Source organism: Emys orbicularis, chromosome 7 (genome assembly GCF_028017835.1).
Source record: "Emys orbicularis isolate rEmyOrb1 chromosome 7, rEmyOrb1.hap1, whole genome shotgun sequence".
Lineage (NCBI taxonomy): Eukaryota > Metazoa > Chordata > Testudines > Emydidae > Emys > Emys orbicularis.
This window is the reverse complement of record NC_088689.1, coordinates 76,618,523-76,641,543: the sequence shown is the minus strand read 5'-3', so window position 1 is coordinate 76,641,543 and position 23,021 is coordinate 76,618,523. Positions and strand designations below refer to the sequence as shown.

At 43.1% G+C, this 23,021-nt stretch overlaps 1 protein-coding gene across 1 annotated transcript in view; it reads left to right on the top strand.

The window, feature by feature from the left end:
* The window catches only part of ANXA7 (annexin A7), a 48,818-nt gene that overhangs the window by 6,666 nt on the left and 19,131 nt on the right, over window positions 1-23,021 (top strand). The window contains exons 2-5 of the mRNA XM_065408444.1: window positions 8,130-8,184; window positions 12,264-12,492; window positions 14,695-14,802; window positions 16,097-16,140. Of these exons, the coding sequence (XP_065264516.1) occupies window positions 8,131-8,184; window positions 12,264-12,492; window positions 14,695-14,802; window positions 16,097-16,140 (435 nt within the window). The 5' untranslated portion in view covers window position 8,130. The remainder of the gene's footprint in view (window positions 1-8,129; window positions 8,185-12,263; window positions 12,493-14,694; window positions 14,803-16,096; window positions 16,141-23,021) is intronic.

Below are 23,021 nucleotides of genomic sequence, written 5' to 3'. Positions count from 1 at the left end.
TTTCTAAATAGTCCTGAACCACTTCTTTCTCCACAGAGGGCTGGTCACCTCCTCCCCATACTGTGCTGCCCAGTGCAGTAGTCTGGGAGCTGACCTTGTTCGTGAAGACAGAGGCAAAAAAAGCATTGAGTACATCAGCTTTTTCCACATCTTCTGTCACTAGGTTGCCTCCCTCATTCAGTAAGGGGCCCACACTTTACTTTACTTTCTTCTTGTTGCTCTTAACATCCCTTGCTAGCTGCAACTCCAATTGCGCTTTGGCCTTCCTGATTTCACTCCTGCATGCCTGAGCAATATTTTTATACTCCTCCCTGGTCATTTGTCCAATCTTCCACTTCTTGTAAGCTGCTTTTTTGTGTTTAAGATCAGCAAGGATTTCACTGTTAAGCCAAGCTGGTCACCTGCCATATTTACTATTCTTTCTACACATCAGGATGGTTTGTTCCTGCAACCTCAATAAGGATTCTTTAAAATACAGCCAGCTCTCCTGGACTCCTTTTCCCCACATGTTATTCTCCCAGGGGATCCTGCCCATCAGTTCCCTGAGGGAGTCAAAGTTTGCTTTTCTGAAGTCCAGGGTCCGTATTCTGCTGCTCTCCTTTCTTCCTTGTATCAGGATCCTGAACTCAACCATCTTATGGGTCACCGCCTCCTAGGTTCCCATCCACTTTTGCTTCCCCTACTAATTCTTCCCAGTTTGTGAGCAGCAGGTCAAGAAGAGCTCTGCCCCTAGTTGGTTCCTCCAGCACTTGCACCAGGAAATTGTCCCCTACACTTTCCAAAAACTTCCTGGATTGTCTGTACACCGCTGTATTGCTCTCCCAGCAGATATCGGGGTGATTGAAGTCCCTCATGAGAACCAGGGCCTGCGATCTAGTAACTTCTGTTAGTTGCTGGAAGAAAGCCTCGTCCACCTCATCCCCCTAGTCTGCTGGTCTATAGCAGACTCCTTCCTGGCCGCCCCTCCGCCTAGGAGCCAGACATGCTGGCTGCTTCCCAGGAGCTGCGCAGAGCCAGGCAGGGAGCCTGCCAGCCCCACTGTGCCACCAACCAGACTTTTAACGGCCCGGTCAACAGTGCTGATTGGAGCCACCAGGGTTCCTTTTCAACCGGGTGTTCCGGTCGAAAACAGGACACCTGGCAACCCTAGATGGAATAAACTGCTGGCTTATAATGTCTCTGGTAACTTACAAAAGATTGGAAGGTCCTGAATCCATTGGTTGTAATGCTCCTGTTAGGGTAAGTCCATAGTCCAGAGATCAGAGCAGGAAAGAAGCAAATGGAGATGCTTCCAGGGTCTTTTATACTTTCTCCCATGTGGAGGGGATGCTCTCAGTCTTAGTTTGTGGAAAAGTACAGGTGCAACATGGAGTCCAGGGTCATATGAGCCAGTCACATGCCCTTGAATGCTTTGATGAATCATAGGAAGAGCCATTACCCATATTTTGGCTAAGGCATCCACGGGATGGCCCACCATGCAGGGATAATCTTCTTCTGTGGCCCATTGTGTTTGTTAATGGGCCATTAACTTGAATGGTCCATTCACAATGTGCAGGCTAGACTAGATGTAAACTACCTTGTGGGTGTTACCCCAGGAGCAAACACATTTGAAATACAGGTATGTAGTCAATATTCATATCTTCAGATACAAAAATGATATACGCATACAAACAGGATAATCATATTCAGAAAATCATAACTTTTCCATTGACACCTTACATGACATCATTTGTACAAGACTGTTGCAATTGTATAGCAGTGGTAGCAACAATGATGTGCATGGTCATACTTTAATCATATAATATCACAAATAAGTTCCTTTTTAATTGAAATTAGACTAAATTTACTATATTCAGCCAAATAAAAAAGAAAAAGAAAAAAATCCACTGTTTCTTTGGTAGAAATAAGTAGTAATTTGTAATGTGTGTGGTTAAACATTAAAGCACAAGTCTGAAAATGTAAAATATCTCATGAATGCTGCATTAGGGATGCTTCCCCTTAATTTATCATATTTACTTTGATCAACTTGATCCATCTCCCAAAGCCTTCTGTTGCTTGTCATTGGCACAGACACTAAGGTTGCTTTAGTTCTATAGTTGTCACATCATAGTGCTAACAGTATGACTTATATCAGTGAGAGACTGAGTACATGTAATCCTATGCTATTCTTGTTTTAGCACTTGAATTTGGTCTGATACACTCTGATTTTTTTGTTTCTGCTTTAATTCTCAGCAAGTTAACTTTGTAAATGCTTGCTACTTTCTGTGTAGTTGATGGTCAGTAAAAATGAAAGATTCCTGTTAAACATTAAGTTTTACTATCTGGTTTGTTATGCTAAAATGGAGATTTTACTCTTGGGGGAATTCTGTGCCAAAACATTAAAAATTCTGTGCACAATATTTTAAAATTCTGGTAAAATAAGAACTAGATAAGTTAATTAAGGCTAGGTCCACCAATGGCTATTAGCCAAGATGGGCAGGGATGCAAAATCATGCTCTGAAGTGTCCCTAGCCTGTGTTTGTCAGAAGCTGGAAATGGGCGACAGAGGCTGGATCACTTGATGATTACCCATTCTGTTCATTCCCTCTGAAACACATGGCATTAACCACTGTCAGACCCAGTATGGCTGTTCTTATGTAAAATTCTGTATATTTTATTTGTCAAAATAACACAATATAATCATGCTAGTTTCAATTGTTTTGGTAATTTATTTCAAAATACCTGTCAGCAAGTATGTCTGTAACAATACAGAAAAAAAAAACAGTTTCAGGAATTTTTGTTTTGGGCAATAGATTCCTTACTAGGCATATTAATACAGAACGTTGAGTACTTAATTTAAACTACAATACAGAAATGTATTTCCCACAGCCTTCAGAAGCAGTGCAAAGACTTGGGGGAGTCAGGGGTAATGGAGGAGCTGAGGGAGAGGGAAGGAGCCTGGGAGTGAACTTGTAGGGTTGTTGGGTGTGAGTGGGAGAAATATTTTTTGGGGGGGGATAGAGGGATTGTTAGGGAGTTGGAGAGCGTCCCCTATGCAGGCCCTGACTGGCCCAAGGCTCTCCCATTCAGTCAGGCCCATCTGCCCTGTTCCCATGTGTCCTTTCACCCCCCATCCCCATGTGTCCCTGCAGCCCACCTCCCCCAATCCCAAGTGGCCCTACACCCCCACTCCCATTCAACCCCTGGCTCAGTGCTGTCACCCCACTAGCTCCTGATCTCACGCCCCAGTCTGTCCCCCTCACTAGCACTTCTGAACCCCAGTCTATGACGCCTCAGCAGCCCTGTGTGCCCCACTCTGTCTGTCCTAACCTGGCTCCGCAGTCAGGGTACTGTGATGAATGCAGCTGTCTGCTGGCTATTCTGGCACCACAGTGGTCTCTGGTGGGTGAAAGGTGGGACTGCAGCACTTCTTGAGCAGAATGTATTTTCTGTGGTGGAAATAAATTGTGTGCCAGATATTAATTCTGCATGTGTGCAGTGGTGCAGAATTTCCCCAGAAGTAAGTTGTCCTGGCCAGTGAATAATTAGGAATGCTGGGCAGTTATTGACTATAACAGCACTTTTTTCTAACATATTCAATTTCCTCCACTGTGCGTGAGCAGATGAGAATTCCATTTTACTAAAAACTGTACAGTCAGAGTGCTCGGATGGTCTTTCAGTAACTAGGGTTTACAAATATCCCTCTACTTTAATTGGAGCTATCCTTAGAACTCCCTATCTAACTGCCCCAAAACAGGTTGGCTGATCGTGTCCCACTCCTATCAATCTCCTTCCCTAGTCCGGATACCATTTATAATTTAAGAAGGGAATTATTTTTTGGAAGGGGAACTAAGGAGAAAATAGTGGAGGAGATGGGTGCTGAGTGGGGAGAGAATCAAAAGATGACAGCCAATGTGGCATATGGATGGGGCTTTCTGAGGTGACTGGGCAACAAAATGGCAGATGAAATTCAATGTTGATAAATGCAAAGAAATGCACATTGGAAAACATAATCCCAACTATACATATAAAGTGATGGGATCTAAATTAGCTGTTACCACTCAAGAAAGAGATCTTGGAGTCATTGTGGCTAGTTCTCTGAAAACATCCACTCAATGTGCAGCAGCAGTCAAAAAAGTGAACAGAATGTTGGGAACCATTAGGAAAGGGATGGCTAAGAAGACAGAAAATATCATATTGCCTCTGTAGAAATCCATGGTACACCCGCATCTTGAATATTGTGTGCAGATGTGGTCGCCCCCATCTCAAAAAAGATATATTGGAATAGGAAAAGGTTCAGAAAAGAGCAACAAAAATGATTAGGGATATGGAACGGCTTCCGTATGAAGAGAGATTAATAAGACTGGGACTCTTCAGCTTGGAAAAGAGAAGACTAAGGGGGGATATGATAGAAGTCTATAAAATCATGACTGGTGTGGAGAAAGTAAAAAAGTGTTATTTACTTCTTCTCATAACACAAGAACTAGGGGTTACCAAATGAAATTAATAGGCAGCAGGTTTAAAACAAACAAAAGGAAATATTTTTTCACACAATGCACAGTCAACCTGTGGAACTCCTTGCCAGAGGATGTTGTGAAGGCGAAGACTATAACAGGGTTCAAAAAAGAACTAGATAAATTCATGGAGGATAAGTCCATCAATGGCTATTAGCCAGGATGGATAGGGATGGTGTCCCTAGCCTCAGTTTGCCAGAAGCTAAGAATGGGTGACAGGGGATGGATCACTTGATGATTAACTGTTCTGTTCATTCCCTCTGGGGCACCTGGCATTGGCCACTGTTGGAAGACAGGATACTGGGCTAGATGGAACTTTGGTCTGACCCAGTATGGCCGTTCTTATGTTCTTATTTTCTTAATATTCTATTAGAGAATTCTGTAGACTGTAGAATATTCTATATTGAGAATGTAGGGGTGAAATTCACCCCACCTTCATAAAACCTAAGTATTCAGTTTCTATTCAGGTACAGTGCAAAGGTTACATTCCTTCCTTCAATCCAGGGTCAGGGGCTGCTGCTGCTCTGGCTTCTGGGCTGAAATAGTAGCTCCAGCCCCTCCAGATTGATTGGGCAGGATACTGTATCCACTGGATCTGCAAACACTCCCCTGGCTAACTGCAGGGCTTAAGTAGTAGTGTGGAAGACTAACAACAGCCTTTCACACCAGGGATGAATGTCACTTCATCCCTAGTGCAGATTTATAGCTTTTTGATAGTTGTACTTGTTTAAGGGAGATTATACATATTCACACCAGGCCTTTGTGAGGTCTTTCCTTTACCTGAATGTTTCCTCCCAGTTTTTGCCTGACTTCTGGGTAGTGTTTGCATTGTAATAATAATTAATGAGTCTGGAAACATTTGCTATAAACCTCCATTTTCAGTGTTTTCTGCTTATTAGTAAATATTTGCTTTCAGGTTGAAACTTAGATTTTTGCAAACCTTTTTCATGCAGCACTTTGCTGTTTTGGTTTGTTTGTTAATGGCTCAAGACAGCAATGTAATTTTGTGCTGTGGGTCATGTTCATCATAGTAGAAGTTTTAAAGGCCATGATATTTCTTATGAATGTCCATTTTTACTTCAGTGGGAATCTGGTGAGGATAAGATTTTGCAAATTATTTTAAAGATTGCAGGTAGCTGAGAGGTGGTTAATGAACATTGAAATAATACCACACAGGAGAGCTGAATAAACATACAGTTGTAACCCTTCTGCCCCTCTGAGTTGGCAGCAACAAGGGCCAGGTTCTGTATCTAGGGGTTCCGTTTCAATAACGCAATGCAAAACCAGCTCGAACCCCCACCCAGTGACCTGGGACAATTACATATCACCCCCTGAGCGCCTCTAAGAGGCAATACTTCCCCTCTCGCAAGCACGGAATCTGAGTGTAGCAGAAAATGTTTAATAACATGAGGTAAACGACATCAGCATTAAATTGGAAAAACACCACAAACAGGATTCATAACACAAACCATGAGCAAAAGACCCACCCCTGCAAATTGGGCTGTGTCCTTTCCCTTTGGTTCTTGAATCCAGCAACCCAAAAATCACCCAGAGTCCCCAAAGTCCAACATCCCAAAAGTTTCTTGAGTCCAGCAACCCAAGAATCCCAAAAGTCCAGCAACCCAAAGTCTCTGCCCCTGGTCAGTGCAGCCCCAGAGTTCAAAAGTTTATCTGCAGGGTTTTACCCCCCCCCCCAGCCTGGGTGGAAAGGGGGGGAGAAAAGGGGACACGCAGGGTGTTAAGGGGCACCTTACATGGTCCGAGGCCGACTGTCCGCCTCTCCGTGGGGTTCCGCTGCAGCCTTCACCACGAGCCGCTCCACTCCACCAGCTGTCCCGTGAGCCGCTCCTGCCGCCCCACGAACTGCTCCGCTCTACCAGCTGCTCTGCTCCACTCCGCTCCACTCCTCCAGCCACCCCGCAAACTGCTCCGCTCCGCTCGCCCTTCCATGGGCCGCTCCACCAGCCGTCCCGCAAATTGCTCTGCTCGCCGTTCCGTGGGCCGCAAACTGCGCCGCTCTGCTCCACCAGGCCACTTAGCAATATAGCTTCAGGCTCCCCCACTGGTTAACACAGCACTCAGTGATCTCAGTTCTTAGTAATTTTAGCTCTTTAGTGATTTCAGCTCATAGTGATGTCAGCTTGTAGTAGGGGAGCCCCAGTGCTGGTGCACCATTGGCCCAAAGTGAATTCCGCATAGCAGTCTGTAAATAGACTCTCAATAGAATCAAAAATTAGTTCTGCTATTCAACAGTGGAGAGAGGAGATGGTGCAATTGTTGTTTCAGGTCCTCAAAGGCGGGTACATACCATCAGGTACAAATACCTGTCCCCATCCTCTCTCAATTCACTGGGTTTTGGAACCCATGTCCCTTGTCTAGCGAGTGCTACTTAGGTAACGGTGAGACCCTCTGTCATAAAACAGTTTCATTGTCCTTGATTCACATAATCAGGGTAACAACACTTTATTCCTCCTGCCCCAATAACAGAGAAACTGGGATCCCACCCTATCCAAAGTAACTACTTTCAGTTGCTGTTGTCTCATGCCAGGCGGGTGGGTGTGCCTATGCAAACAAGATCAGCCCCTGGAGTTCTTTTCCACACTCGCCATAATTCACCACCAGATGTCAGGGTAGAGCTCATCCTGACTCTGCTTACACAGTTAATAACTCTGATTTGCTGGCAGGTTTAGGCAACTATCCTAACTATTTTTTTAAACAAAAAACATATTTTATCATCTTGGGTTTAAGGAAGCAATCTCTTCTGTTTTGGTATGGAGCCTTCCCTGTTGCCCTTTCAGTTGCAGCAGTAAAGATTTATCATTTGTGAGAAACAATGCAAAATAGTGATGCTGTGGGTTTTAAAAAATTGAATCCTGCTATGTGATCTCCATTATTTTTGCTCGCTGAGTGCGGTGTGTGAAATAGATGCTTATTTCTGTGCTAGAAGAAGATTATATTGAAACTTATTTTTATTTAGTTATGAAAATGATAGCTTCATAAACCATTTTTAATTTCCATAAATAAAATAGGATGCTCCTCTTCTAGCTCCTGATCTTGGAAGGTGCGGAATGCCCTTAACTTCAGTAGGAGTTAAGGGCAATGAGAGATGGGGGTACTCAGCCTCTCACTGGACCAGACCCTTACAGAACGAAACAAAAGTGGCACTGAGTGGCATGATTGATATGTGGTTTTCCCTTTGTAACTGCCTCATTAGTGACAGGTTTCAAAGTAGCAGCCGTGTTAGTCTGTATCCGCAAAAAGAACAGGAGTACTTGTGGCACCTTAGAGACTAACAAATTTATTTCAGCATAAGCTTTCGTGGGCTACAGTTGCATCTGCAGAAGTAAGCTGTAGCCCACGAAAGCTTATGCTGAAATAAATTTGTTAGTCTCTAAGGTGCCACAAGTACTCCTGTTCTTTTTGCCTCATTAGGTTCATGTGTTTGAGAAGTTCTGAATTGAAAAGTTTTATTTTTTTTTTAAAGTAGCTGACAAGTAAAATTCATACATATCAGTATGCTGTGTGCGGACCTCCACAGCTAAGCAAGATAATGGGTACTCAGCACACAAACAACTAACTCATGCCACTGTACTTCAAATCCAAAAGCTCGTCACTGAAAATGTTGTTCTTTTTCAGAATGTCATACCCAGGCTATCCCCCTTCAGGCTATCCTGCTTTCCCTGGATATCCCGTAAGTATGTCCTGTTTTTTAAATGCCTTGTACTTGCAGTATAGGCCACACCCTTGTGACTTTCTCCTCTGTCATGCCATGTGCTGAGGGAATATTAGGGCTTGGCTACACTTGCAAGTTAGAGCGCATTAAAGCAGCCCTGGGTGCCCTAACTCCTGAGGTGTTCACACTGGCAAGGCACTTAGAGCGCCTGGACTCTGCAGCTGGAGCGCTCCTGGTAATCCACCTCCACAAGAAGCATAAAGCTTGCTGCGCCCTGGCTGAAACACCCGGGCGTCAGTGTGGATGACGTGTTGCATTGGTGCGCTGTGATTGGTCTCCGGAAACGTCCCATAATCCCCTGAAGTCAAGTGGCCACTCTTGTCATTGTTTTGAACTCAGCTGCAGGCATGCGGATATCCCCTTTCAAAGCTCCGTTTCTGACAGCCAGCATGCTTATCTGCTCCGGGACAAAGCAAGACATTACTGTGGAATGCTGCTGTTTTGAGTGTGTGTGAGAGAGAGAGGTGGGGGGAGGGGGGTCTGCTGCTGTCTGAACTTACAAGACAGCATGCTGACACACTGCCCCCCAAAACACAGTGTCTCTCCCCCCACATACACACAATACGCTCCCTGTTACACTCCCCCCCCATTTGAAAAGCACGTTGCAGCCACTTGCACACTGAGATAGCTACCACAATGCACTGCTCTTTGTGGCGTTGCAAGAGCTGCTAATGTGGCCACGCCAGTGCGCTTGCAGCTCACAGTGTAAACACACGGCAGCGTTTTCTCTGCTAGGCTGAGAGAAGCGTGGCTCAGTTTTGGTGATTTGTTTTGTAACTTGTCAATTCTCTTGATTTTCTTTGTTTTTCTGGATAGTCTTGTGCCTCTTGTCATAAGAGCAGTGTTTATTCAGTAGTTTGGCTCTACGTTTGAATCCAAACTTTGTGACTCACTCCCCATGTATATAGAAGTTCAAGGATCTTCTGATCTGGGGTTTCGCTTCAGCCTATTATACAGATGATATTTGAATCTTGATCAGTCTTTGCTGGAGTTCACACATCTGGTCATGGTTCAGGTTCAGCTGTAATACCCTGTAGATCTGTGGCCTGATTTTTCATAGGTGCTGAGCAAACTGCAGCTCTCATTAATTTCAGTGAGAGCCGTGGGTAATGAGCATCTTTAAAAATCTAGCTTCTTGCTCATACACCACAAGGATTTGTCTTTTGCTGAGGATACAGAGCAGTTTAGCTAATTTGTCTTGTCTTTTTTGGCCGTTTGGCTGTGGGACTTCATTCCCCTTGCAACTCATGAGTGGATGATCTAAGATTCCACTGAATACTCCTGGGGGCATTCTGCACCAAAAAAATAAAAATTCTGCCCACAATATTTTAAAATTCTGCAAATTTTATTTCAAAATACTACTACATAATCACACCAGTTTCAATTATTTTGGTAATTTATTTCAAAATACCTGTCAGCAAGTATGTCTGTAACAATACAGACACACACAAAAACTCCCCCAGGAGTAGAGAGTTAAAGAAACCCCTATGACAACCCAGTTCCTGTTTCTCTGCACCCTTCCCCCCGCCCCAGAGCCCAGCCGGGGGGCCAGACACTCACAACTCCTCCCCCCACCCCCCAGCCAATACACCCAACCCCCCTCCCTCCCACAGCTCAGCCACAGCCCCCCGGCCCAGATACCCACACCTTCTCCCCGCTGAGCACAGCTGTGCCCCCCCCCCAGCTGAGATACCCGCACCCTCTCCCCCTGAGCCCAGCCGCGGGGTCTCCAATCATTAGTACTACCAGCAGCCTCTGTCTCAAGTTAAGAAGTGGAAGAATAGCTGAATGCTTTTAGATCAAATCTCCATTTAACAAACAGAACCAAACTTTTTTCCCAGAGGTGCTGAGCACCAACAATTCCAACTGAAGTTGAAATTGTGCAGGACATCTGAAAATCAGGCCCTGCTTTTTTAAGGAAAAATCTCTAACCGAGGGTTTATTGTTGGTAAACATTCATAGTATGAAAATTCATAGTTCATAATTCATAGTATTATGTTGGTGAGAAGTACCCTTTAAAAGTACACAGCTTGAAATCTAGTCAAATTCAAAAAATGTGTGAAAGATTCATACAAACAGGGGAAACCATGAAACTGACTATATCCAGAGTGCTGTCAAGATGGACAAATAAAACAAATCTGAAAGACGCGAAATACCTTTTCTCTACTCTTTCAGTTATAGCAATGTTAGGCATTTACTATAACAATTTATTATATTATAATGCAAAAAGATTTCAGACAGAAGTGTGATTTTTTTTTAAAGTGGATTTGTCCCTTTAAAATAATATTACATGGGAAATGGGAAATTTCTGATGACTTATATATGGCATATAAGGAGTTGGACATCAATAACAAAAAAGGAAGCGGGTAAGAGAATGTTTGCAGTAGCATTCCCAACTTTACTGAAGAGTTTTTACCTAGCATTATTGCAAGACACATCACATTTACTCTACAAGTGCATACTATAAGTCAAATTTAGATTGTGAAAACACTTCATTTGTAACATGTATTTTGATCAATAAAGATTTTCAGATAAATTTTGAATTTAAGTATCATTAGTCATTACACTGATTTCAAAAGTTTTGTCACCATTCTTCAAAACATAGCTCATGACAGCCTAGGAAATGGAGATTAACAGTGCAGCCTTGAGTGTTATATGGTCTTCATTTCCAAAAAGCTTCAAAACAAACTTCAATCCAGCAGAAGAGGATCAAAAACAAATCTAGAAGCCTGTGGATGGATGAGCTGCACTGGAAAATTTAAGCTAGTTTGAGAACTGTAACGTGATCAAAATAATTCATATGCAGCAAACTCAAGTACTGTGCATACAACACAGCTGCATTTATCATTTATGTACAGTGATCTGCTAATATATTCAGAATGTATCCTAACAATTCTAGTGGCACCCTTTGTGCAGCTGTAGTTAAGGGCTTTATCAGCCTTGTCTGTTACAAACCTCTATTTTCATGAGCAAAAGTGCTGCACTGGATTCTGAAATGCTAAAGTTCAATCCCAGAAACACACTTGATTTCATTACATGAATAATTGGAAGATCTTAATTTGAGTTTGTAATGAAATATTGCAGCTTATTCATTGTGGATTTATTGCTTTGCTAGGCTTAAAATATTTTAAAATGTGAAATGATTGCTATTCTGCCTAAAATGAGTTGTACTGTTAGTGTTAGGTTTGTCAGCGAGAAATTTACATTACAATTACTTCAAGATGAGGTGTGTGGCCTCTGTATTGTCCCAACAGGCTGTGAAGTCATGAAGTCATACTGACAGTGTTTTCCTAAATACCCCACTTTGCTAGCAGGTTTTGCTTCTGCTGGGAAAGGCTTAAGTGTGTTTTCTGACTCTCTGAAGTAAATATAAGGGAGGTGGGAGTGGCCTTCTGGGCAGGAAGAATCTAATGTGTGAGCTGAGCCATCCAGAGGTAGGAAACTTGGGAGCAGCCAAGCCTGAGAAGGTTTGAATAGAATTTTGTTGTATTGTTAATTTCTGTTAATAAAACCAAATCCCAGGAAGTGGGTGAGTATGAACTGTACATAATGTGTGGGCTATGTTTGCAGAGCAGTTTGGGAGTGGTAGCTGTCCAGAACTGATTTACAATGAACCAATTTGATTTATATAGTCATGAACTCTTTATTTCAGTAACTCTTGGACTGCATATTTCTGAGATCTCATGTATGGCTATTAACCCATAGGAACTTCCCTCAGAGACCCTAGTCAATTTTGAATGTGCTTGTTTCAAGACCTGTATTTCATTTACTGCTCATCTTGCTTGTTAAAGATCAGGCTCACACTTGACAAGGCAAATACATTTTGATGTTTCCATATCAGTACTGTGTTTTTTTAACCCAGTAACAAGAGTTAAAGCAAGTTCATCAATGCAGATTTTTGAATTTCTCTTCTTTGTTAAGTCAGACCTTATTGTTAATTAAGTTGTGCATACTTTGGTAGCTAGAGAGAGAGAGTCTTTATTCCCTTGTCTGTCCCTAGCAGATACACAAGTATTCTCTACATTATCTGTTTTCAGCCTACAGGACAAGAGTCTGTTTATCCACCTGCTGGTCAATATCCCTATCCTGCTGTTCCCGGAGGCTTCCCTCCTGTGGGAGGCGGTGCATATCCTGCAGCGCCACCAAGTGGTGGGTTCCCAGGAGCTGCAGGATACCCTGCGCCTGGAGGCTACCCTGGAGCTCCCCAACCTGGGGGGGGCTACCCTGGAGCTCCCCAACCTGGGGGGATGCCATCTTATCCTGGAGGTAATATTCAAGAACACTGTTCACAGGTTATTTCCATCATAATCAGTCCCTGTATTTGGTTCAGAAAATACAAAAAAAAAGCTTTGTCTAGTGCTTATTGCAGGAGACTGGCATGCAGAGCTCGGTTCTGTGGAGTAGGCAATATTAATATTACAATAGCACCCAAGGGCCGAGGTGCTGGGCACTATACAGATGTGGAAAGAAGCAACCAGTGTCCTGAAGGGTTTACAATCTAATGATACAAAAGGGTAGGGGATGGGAATACAAACAAATGAGCAGGTTTGTTTTGTTTTTAACTGGAGTTAGAGGAAGGGATGAGGAAGAGGAAAGAAGAGGAATAGGCAGAGTTTGTCACTAGTCCAGTCACGATCAGCAAGCTGGGTTTTGTTGGCAGCAGGGCAGAGGTGGAACTTAGTGGGAACAGGAGAATAGGGAGGGCAGGTGGGGGAGGGGGAGAGGGAGAGAGTGAGTGTTTGTGCTCAAAGAGAAAAGGCAGAGGAGAGCTGTGGAGGGAGCCAAAGAGCAGCTATTAGAGAGCACGGTTAGGTGAGAACATTCAAAGGGGGAAAATCAGAAAATTAATTTAAACGAGTTCCTGATAGAAACCAGGTATGATAGAAAACCAAAGTTCTGAAAGCACATGAAGGTCCTTCAGCTGTTGGTTCTGGTGGTCTGTCCTTGGAACTGGCTCCCGACTCTGAAATGCAGCCTATATGGTAGCTCCAGCATTTGGTGAAGAGGCAGGAGGCATATTTCCAGTTATGCCACTGACATGCTGTGTGACCATGGTCAAATTGCTTAATCTTTTTGTGCCTCAGTTTCAGATAATGGGTAAATAATTATGCTCTTGCTATTGAGTCTTATTTAATTAATAGCTATCAAATGCTTTATGCTCTAATCAACGGGACTATATAAATGTATAATATTAGAATACATTTTTTCACACATTTCATTAGGGAAAGGGCTTTAGGATTATTGCTGTGGATTCAGAAGTTTTGTTAATTTTGATGGCAAGGCTCTAAATACTGAATGTACATTATTATTCATGCTCCTTTTCTACCTTATCCCCATTTAAAAAATGATAATTCTCATCTGCACTAGCTGTCAATTTGCATTGTATTCCTAGCACATGTGGTCTGGGTAAACATTTATTATTTCTTGTTTCCTGCTCTGCCTCTCTCCAGAGCCAAACTCTGACATATCAGTTTTTGAATAACCAAACAGAATTCTCAGGAAAGCCCTTCTCCTCCCCCCCCCCCCCCCGTCATGGAGTGTGGGGGGAGACAAGGCCCTCCACCCCCGGCTTCCAGCGATTCACCATGACTCTCAGCCAGCCAGTAAAACAGAAGGTTAATTTAGACGACAGGAACACAGTCCAAGACAGGTCTTGCAGGTACAGACAAACAGGACCCCCTCAGTTAGGTCCATCGGGGGCGGGGGGGAAGGGAGGCCAGAGCCCCGTTGGTGGACCAGAGACCCATCTGGGCTCCTCTCCATCTCCCTAGCCAGCTCCCAACTGCAACTCCCTCCAGCCATCTTACTCAGCCTCCCCCCCCCGGCTCCCCCCCCCAGCCTTTGTCCAGTTTCCCGGGCAGAGGTGTCACCTGGCCTCCAACCCCCTTCCTGGGTTCTCATGTTACCTGCTCAGGTATCCTCCCTCAGGGAAAGTCTCCCATCCCCCATGCAGACAGCCCCAGCAAAACTCCCCTGCAACCTTCCCAGGCCAATACTCCCCACTCAGTATTCAAAGAACACATTAAGAACAGTCCCACTTCGTCATAACCCCCAACTAGTGTTATTGCTTCTGTCTGACAATTACCAAAGGTCAAACTGCAAGCTTTATGAATTAAACATATATGTGTTTTCCCAAGTCTAACATTATTCCAAAGGAAAAAAACAAATGTGTTTCTCAATACTTCACCTACATAAATCCAACCCAAAAGCTGCACAGACTTATTTCTGAAGGAGATGAAGGTAAATCAGAAATGTTACTACTTTTATTCCAATCTGGTGTCTGAACTCACGAAGCATGGTAGTAGCTTTTCAAATCTTTGTATAAATTACTAGGATATTGTTGTCTGTGTCCAAAGATTTTTAGTTACAGTTGCATTACACAACATCCTACTCTGTTTTTATTATAAATCAACTAAAATTTAAATTACCAAAAAACCTCTATTTTTTTACCCCTTTTTTCCCCTCTAGCTCCTACAGGTCCTGGGTTTGGTGTCCCCCCTAATGGATCTGGCTTTGGTGGTTATCCTCAACCTCCATCTCAAACCTATGTGGGAGGTGGACCAGCACAAATACCAGGTAGGTAATGGGGGTGTGCATGTGCCTGTGTGTGCCATCCTAGTCAGATATCAAAAAAGTCATATACCTAAGAGTTGCACCAAGGAATTCCAGGTTAAGAAACTGAAATTATGCCCTCAGCTCCCTCTGTTGTTCTTAGCTATTGCAGTTGGATGCTATGTATGTTCTTATGAAGGACAGACAACTCCTGATGATTTCTAAGACCAATGAATGACTGACAGGAGAACTCAAATCTAAATAAATACTACATATATCAGAAAAGGCACACTTCCTGTTGCTGTTTATTTTCATATAGTGTTTGGGATGCTGTTGCTTCTTGATCCTGAAGGCCATTGATGAATTGTGAAAACCAGAATGCACTAGTGATCAGTGCCTGTATGGAAAGGCTTCTGCATAGCCCTGAGAAATATGTGCAGTGCTCAGCAGTAAGAGTAAATCTCTATGCCCACACTGAACTAAGCACTTGGGAGTAGGGGGAAGTGTAAAGGAGGGTAGGCAGGTGCTTAAAGGCAACCCAGTGAATGCAAATGATGTGTGTCAAGGACATTTTAAGGATTTTCAGTTGCCAGCTAGGCAACTATCTCCTTGAATGCGCTTAAGAGTAGCACTTAGAAGAGACTGAGAATGGGGACAGCTATGAGGGCCATCTTAGTTCTTTTAAGATTGCTTCACTAACTTTAACAGTGGTTAAGCCACTGTTAACATAACACAAGTTTGTATGCCCACCTACATATGAAGAATAAAATACATATGTTCCAATGCTTTCTAATGGAAAACCAGATTACTTCGGTCGTATTTTGCTTTAACAATTGTCAGTGTATCACTCTTTATATTTAAGACATTTGTAAGTGATTTAATTTTCACTCTAGTCAGCTGTAGTAATTAGAATATCTTTAATACTGAACTGCTGAGCTCCTTTTGGACACCGGTTGTTCCTTAGCTCTGAGTTTCCTGGCTTTTGTCATAGGGAGCAGGGGTTAGAAGGGAGAGATTTCACTAGCTTCCACAGCACTAGTAAAATTGCTTAGCACTCTTGATGCTTTCTTACTAGCATGTGTACTGGAGCCACTCCTGTGGTTTATTGGCTGTTGCTAGTCATTCCCATGGTTTCCACAAGAGCTGCAGTTTGCTGAGTATCATAGGCAACTTCATGGTGAAAACAGAGATTATGTATGCAAAGTTGATAGATGTGTAAAGTGATGCATTAAGAAATAAGATGATACATTGTACTATATTAACTCTGTATTAAGAAATAACCTTTTTCTTTTGCTTTGTTTTAAAATTTTCCTTTAAGTGGGATACCCTAGTGGACAAGTACCTTCCCCAATGCCTAGTCAGGTATGTATTGTACTACTTTCATAATAAAACTGAGCAGTACATTGCAGTTTTCATGGGGAAAATGACAGTCTGTCTCTTTACAATAGTTCTGGGTGGGTGGGCAGAGAAGGGGAGATGCTGGTAGTAATTCTGCAGACAATGTTACAGTCTGTTCAGTAATAGCCCTTTATGTGTTATGTGCAACATGATACCAGAAGAACTGCTATGAGAGGATACAGTCCTGTATAGTCAAACGCATTGAGTGGATAGGAAACATGTAAGGTAGATTCTCTTTGCAATCCTGAGTATTACTATGTTACCAAATATTGCAGTATGTGTCTAATTCTATTTTTGAATAGCACATGCTTGACTTTCCCTTTGAATTGGGTATAAAGGTCCAATCTTGGTCAGTGTTGCCAGTGACTTCACTGCGATGAGGATTTGACTGAAAGTTTTCAAAACGAATGGCTTCTTTTTATTTCCAGTTACAGAATGTTTCAAAATCAGCTATCACATCAGTTACTTGTAATCAGTTTAACTAATACACTTTTAGGGGAAAGTTTGGCTGGTATGAGAGGTTTAGATTGGTTCTACTTTGTCAAACAGTCTTGGAAAATGGTTAACTTCCCTTCAATGGAAAAACACTTCTTTGTTCATGGTTTTATCATTTGCGCTGCCAATAGTACAATATAGCACAGCTGGGCAATTGAAATAATTTATAGTGTTACTATTATACACAATGCAGGGGAAGGAAAAAACTTGTACAAAAGACAGTCTGAGATAGAGTCCTGCAGGATCCACTGCCATAATAGCAGGGGCGTGTAACATGTATTTTGTTGCAGGCAGGATTGGGTGGGCAAAAAAAACAGATTGTGGTAATTTGTGGGAAAACAAAATGCAAGTTTAGCTACACCTGCTGTTTAAGTTGACCTTATTATCGATCACTTAGTTTGAGCCTCTTTTTAAAATTTATTTCTATCAGAAACCTAGTGCTGTGAGCAGTTTTTCCATTAAGTGTTTTCAAAAAGCAATAACAATCCTAACATATACATAATTGGAATGGTATGTTTCAAAATTCTAAAAACAGTACTTAAACAGTGTTTTTTTTAACTTACTTTTTATAATAATTTAAAAAATCTACACCTTTTAAGGTAAAACTGTGGTGCAATTTGCTTTGATGTTCTGTGTGATATGCACAACAGCAGTTTGTCATAAATAGAATTTCAGCAATGTAAAGCAAGCTTTTCTTTTCTTTTTTAAATAAAGGTTTTAATACTTAAATTGAAGTGAGGGATAGAAGGAGATTTGATGTCTATTATAACAGGAGTTAAACAAATCTTTCCTAAGCCATGTAAAAAAATACTACACCTCTACCCCGATATAATACGGTCTGATATAATGCGAATTCGGATATAACGCGGTAAAGCAGCGCTCCGGGGGACGGGGCTGCTTTACCTCGTTATATCCGAATTCGTGTTACCGCAAGCGGTTCCTCTGGCCCGCCCGTTACTTGCTGCGGCCCTCCCCGGGGCCCCCCCGCCCCAGCTCATCTACGCTCCGCCTCCTCCCACGAGCGTGCCACAGCTCCGCTTCTCCTCCCTCCCAAGCTTGCTGCGCCAATCAGCTGTTTGGCGTGGCAAGCCTGGGAGGGAGGAGAAGCGGAGCTGTGGCGCGCTCATGGGAGGAGGCGGAGCAGAGGTGAGCTGAGGCGGGGGGCTGCAGCAAGTAAGGGAGGGCGCAGAGGAACTGCTCCTCGCTCCAGCTCATCTCCACCTCCTCCCCGAGCGTGCCGCCACCGCCCTGCTTCTCCCCCGCCCCCCTTTCCAGGCTTGCCGGGCCAAACAGCTGATTGGCGAGGCAAGCCTGGAAGGGGGGGGGGGGGGAGAAGCAGAGCGGCGGTGGCGCGCTCAGGGAGGAGGCGGAGGCAGAGCGGAGGTAAGCTGGGGCAGGGAGCGGTTCCTCTCCCTACCCTGATATAACGCGGCCTCACCTATAACACGGTGAGATTTTTTGGCTCCCGAGGACCGCGTTATATCGGGGTAGAGGTGTGTGTGTGTGTGTACATATATATATATATGAAATAGGCACCCAAATAATCTCCAAGCCAGATCTTGACAGTAGCTGGCTTTTTGTAGTGGTACTAAGTGCAGGGCCGGCTCCAGCATTTCTGCCGCCCCAAGCCAAAAAAAAAAAAAAAAAAAAGCCGCGATTGGCGGTGGCAGTTCAGCGGCAGGTCCTTCGCTCCTAGAGGGAGTGAGGGACCTGCCGCCCCCGAATTGCTGCAGGTGCCGCCCCTCTCCCTTGGCCGCCCCAAGCACCTGCTTGTTAAGCTGGTGCCTGGAGCCGGCCCTGACTAAGTGTCATTGATTAGTGAGTGGGCCATATCTTCCATCCTGGAGGAATGTATGACTTTGAAACCAGAAGTGGCTTTATGCCTTTAGCAAGTGACTACAGTCAAACCCATGCTTTAATGCAATTTTAAAAACCTCTTTTCTAGTTCTTCTTATTTGTACCAAGACCAAAGGTGTACGTGGTGTCTCGCAGAACAGATTGTTAGATAAAGTACCCGCCCCGAAGAATTTACAGACTAGATCAGGGGTAGGCAACCTATGGCACGCATGCCAAAGGCGGCACGCGAGCTGATTTTCAGTGGCACTCACACTGCCTGGGTCCTGGCCACCGGTCCAGGGGGCTCTGCATTTTTATTTAATTTTAAATGAAGCTTCTTAAACATTTTAAAAACCTTATTTACTTTACATACAGCAATAGTTTAGTTATATATTAGAGACTTGTAGAAAGAGACCTTATAAAAACGTTAACATGTATTAATGCACGCGAAACCTTAAATCAGAGTGAATAAATGAAGACTCGGCACACCACTTCTGAAAGGTTGCCGACCCCTGAACTAGATTATAAACATGACACAACAAATGAGAATGAGGGGAATGGGGCAGCGTGGTTGGACATGGTTACATACATAAGATTATTCAGACAACTGGCTCTTAGGTTATATGGTAATATTTAGAACAGAAAAACAAAGCATTGGCAATTTAATGACCAGATTTATAATCTGACTGTAAATTCTGCACCATGCTAATATTTAATGAAGCTCTGAACAGAAGAAGAAGAAACCCTTATGGACATCTAGTTTGACCTGTGTAACACCGGATACAGAATTTCATCCATTAATTCCTGCATCAAGCCCATAGTTTGTGGTAGAGCTAGAACATAATTAGAAAGACATCCAATATAGATTTAAAGACTTCAAGTGATGGAAACCACTACATCCCTTGGTAAGCTGTTCCAGTGATTAAGTACCTTAATTTAGAAATCTGCACTTTTGTCTCACTTTAATTTATCTAGTTTCAGTTTCCCGTCATTGGTTCTTGTTATGCCTTTACTAGAGTAGAGTCCTCTTCTATCAGAATCTTTTCCCCATATAGGTACTTATAGACGGTGATTGTGTCACCTCATAACTTTCTCTTTGAGAAGCTAAATAGATGGAGCTTCATAAGTCTTTTATTGTAAGGCACATTATCCAGACCTCTAATTCTAGTCGCTCTTTTCTGAATCCTTTTCAGGTTTTCAACAGCCTTTGAAAATAAATCAAACAAAAGTTTAGGAGTTACATAATAATGAATTTTTAACTGCATGTGAGGCTTTCCTCTTTCCCCGAGAATTTAGAGTAAACTATCAAATCCTACTGATAAGAACAGAATTTTAAAGAATTATTTGGAAAACAACATTCTTTAAAAATCTGATTAATTGAACTTGTGTGCATGAAAAAACCCACCATAAAACTGGTAGCTGCCTTTTGACACAATAAGTATTTATTTCCAAGTCTGCACGTTTTTGTACTGAAACATCTGGATCATCATTTTGTTAAAAGGTGGATTGGAGCATAATGCAAAGTAAATGATGTAAGCAGCATGGTGTCTCAAAACATACTTTCTAGTACCATGAGAATAATACATAAAATATTTCTTCATTAATCTGTGCCCCAAGGGAGTATGGAAAATAACATGAAACACACTAATTGAAAATACACCCAGACTAGAATAGGGAGGACAGTGGAATATAGTTATGCCACTAAAGGTATTACTTCACAATCGTTTCCCTTTGATTTTTCACTTACCATACAACACTTACTTTTAGTTTGGAAACTTTTTTACGATGCTGCAAAATGATGGTTTACTTTGGATGCACCCACACTTTAATATTAGACTCAACCAGATGTGTCAATCATTTTATATATGTGTTTATAGTTTGGGGGTTATAGGCTCTCTGACTTTATTTTTAAGGCCATAGATGTTTGTTTAGATGACGTTCCTTGGGCCTGGTCCACACTAACCCCCCACTTCGAACTAAGATACGCAACTTCAGCTACGTTAATAACGTAGCTGAAGTCGAAGTACCTTAGTTCGAACTTACCGCGGGTCCAGACGTGGCAGGCAGGCTCCCCCGTCGACTCCGCGTACTCCTCTCGCGGAGCAGGAGTACCGGTGTCGACGGCGAGCACTTCCGATTGCTTACCGCCGGACCCGGAGGTAAGTATAGATGTACCGTTATACATGCAAACTGGCAACATTAGGGTGACCAGACGTCCCGATATTTAGTTGTTTGTCCCGCATCCCGACTGATGTATGGTCGGGATGCCATTTGTCCTGATAGTCTGCACTCTGTTTTGTTTTTTTTTCCCCTTCGGCTGCGCTCCCCCTCCCCCCCCATGTGTCCCGATATTTTGTTCTTGTCATCTGGTCACCATAGGCAACATACTATTCTAACTGCAGATTAAAAAAGATTAAGAAAGATTAAGGCCAGAAGTATATCAAAGCAAGCACAGATAATGCATTTCTTGATTCCTTTGTAAAGACATTATCTTGCATAAAGTCTGGGATAGGGGTGTGAAAGTTACTCGCCCCAAGCCAGAGGCTAGCTGCAGGGCTGTAGCTCTGCTCTCTTGGGGCCAATATTCAGGCCTATAGCCTGGAGGAAGGATCACTGCACCCTATGCAGAGGTTCCCAGTCCCTGGATCCATGTAAGTATAGATCCAGTGGACACTGTCCTTATCACCAAAATCAAAGCAGGTGTGGAGTGTTCTCTCTTGGCATGCATAGGATATGGAGACTCCATCTCTCTTCCCCCCTCCACTATGCAGTCATGTCACGTGTGTTTTTCCACACTCAAACCCCCATTTAGGGTTATTATGGGGGCAAAGAGGGCCTTTGCCAGCAAGTGAAGTTCACCCATTTTGTTTTAGCTGCTTGATTACATAAGTTTCTAAGGATACTCAGTTGACTACTGTATACATTAAAAACTGCCTGCTTATTTAAGAGACCTGTGTATGGTAGTTGTGCACCAGAGACAGTAACAATTAAGCTGGTTTCCTTTGGATTGTTTTTATTACTAGTGCCATATAAACACATTGCTTAGTAAATCCCACAAATAGATACTGTGGCACCTTAGAGACTAACAAATTTATTTGAGCATAAGCTTTCGTGGGCTACAGCCCACTTCTTCGGATGCACAGAATGGAACATATATTGAGGAGATATATATACACATACAGAGAACATGAAAAGGTGGGAGTTGTCTTACCAACTCAGAGAGGCCAATTAAGTAAGAGAAAAAAACTTTTGAAGTGATAATCAAGATAGCCCAGTATAGACAGTTTGATAAGAAGTGTGAGAATATTTACATGGGGTGATAGATTCAATGTTTGTAATGGCTCAATAACAGACTCCAATGAGAAACTGCTGAGCTTGAATTGATATGCAGACTAGATACAATCAACTTAGGCTTGAATAGAGACTGGGAATGGCTGAGCCATTACAAACATTGAATCTATCTCCCCAGGTAAATATTCTCACACTTCTTATCAAACTGTCTGTACTGGGCTATCTTGATTATCACTTCAAAAGTTTTTTTCTCTTACTTAATTGGCCTCTCTGAGTTGGTAAGACAACTCCCACCTTTTCATGCTCTCTGTATGTGTAAATATATCTCCTCAATATACAAATGATTGCACCAATTCCACTGCATCTTTGCACCACTATGCTCACATGGCTGGGGAATGCACAAGCTATTTGCCCCCATCAAAGGAAGATCATGGCTTCTTGCAGACTACTCCACTACCTCTGTGGAGAAAGAAGTGGTTCAGGACTATTTAGAAAAGCTGGCCGAGCACAAGTCCATGCATCCGAGGTGCTAAAGGAGTTGGTGGACGTGATTGCACAGCCATTAGCCATTATCTTTGAAAACTCATGGTGATCGGGGGAGGTCCCAGATGACTGAAAAAAGGCTAATGTAGTGCCCAGCTTTAAAAAAGGGAAGAAAGAGGATCCGGGGAACTACAGGCCAGTCAGCCTCACCTCAGTCCCTGGAAAAATCATGGAGCAGGTCCTCAAGGAATCAATTCTGAAGCACTTAGAGGAGAGGAAAATGATCAGGAACAGTCAGCATGGATTCACCAAGGGCAAGTCATGCCTGACTAACCTAATTGCCTTCTATGACGAGATAACTGGCTCTGTGGATATGGGGAAGTAGTGGATGTGTTATTCCTTGACTTTAAGCTTCTAATACAGTCTCCCACAGTATTCTTGCTGGCAAGTTAAAGAAGTATGGGCTGGATGAATGGACTATAAGGTGGATAGAAACCTGGCTAGATCGTCGGCTCAATGGGTAGTGATCAATGGCTCCATGTTGGCAGTCGGTATCAAGCGGAGTGCCCCAAGGGTCAGTCCTGGGGCTGGTTTTGTTCAATACCTTCATTAATGATCTGGAGGATGGCGTGGACTGCACCCTCAGCAAGTTTACAGATGACGCTAAACTGGGAGGAGTGGTAGATACGCTGGAGGGTAGGGATAGGATACAGAGGGATCTAGACAAATTAGAGGATTGG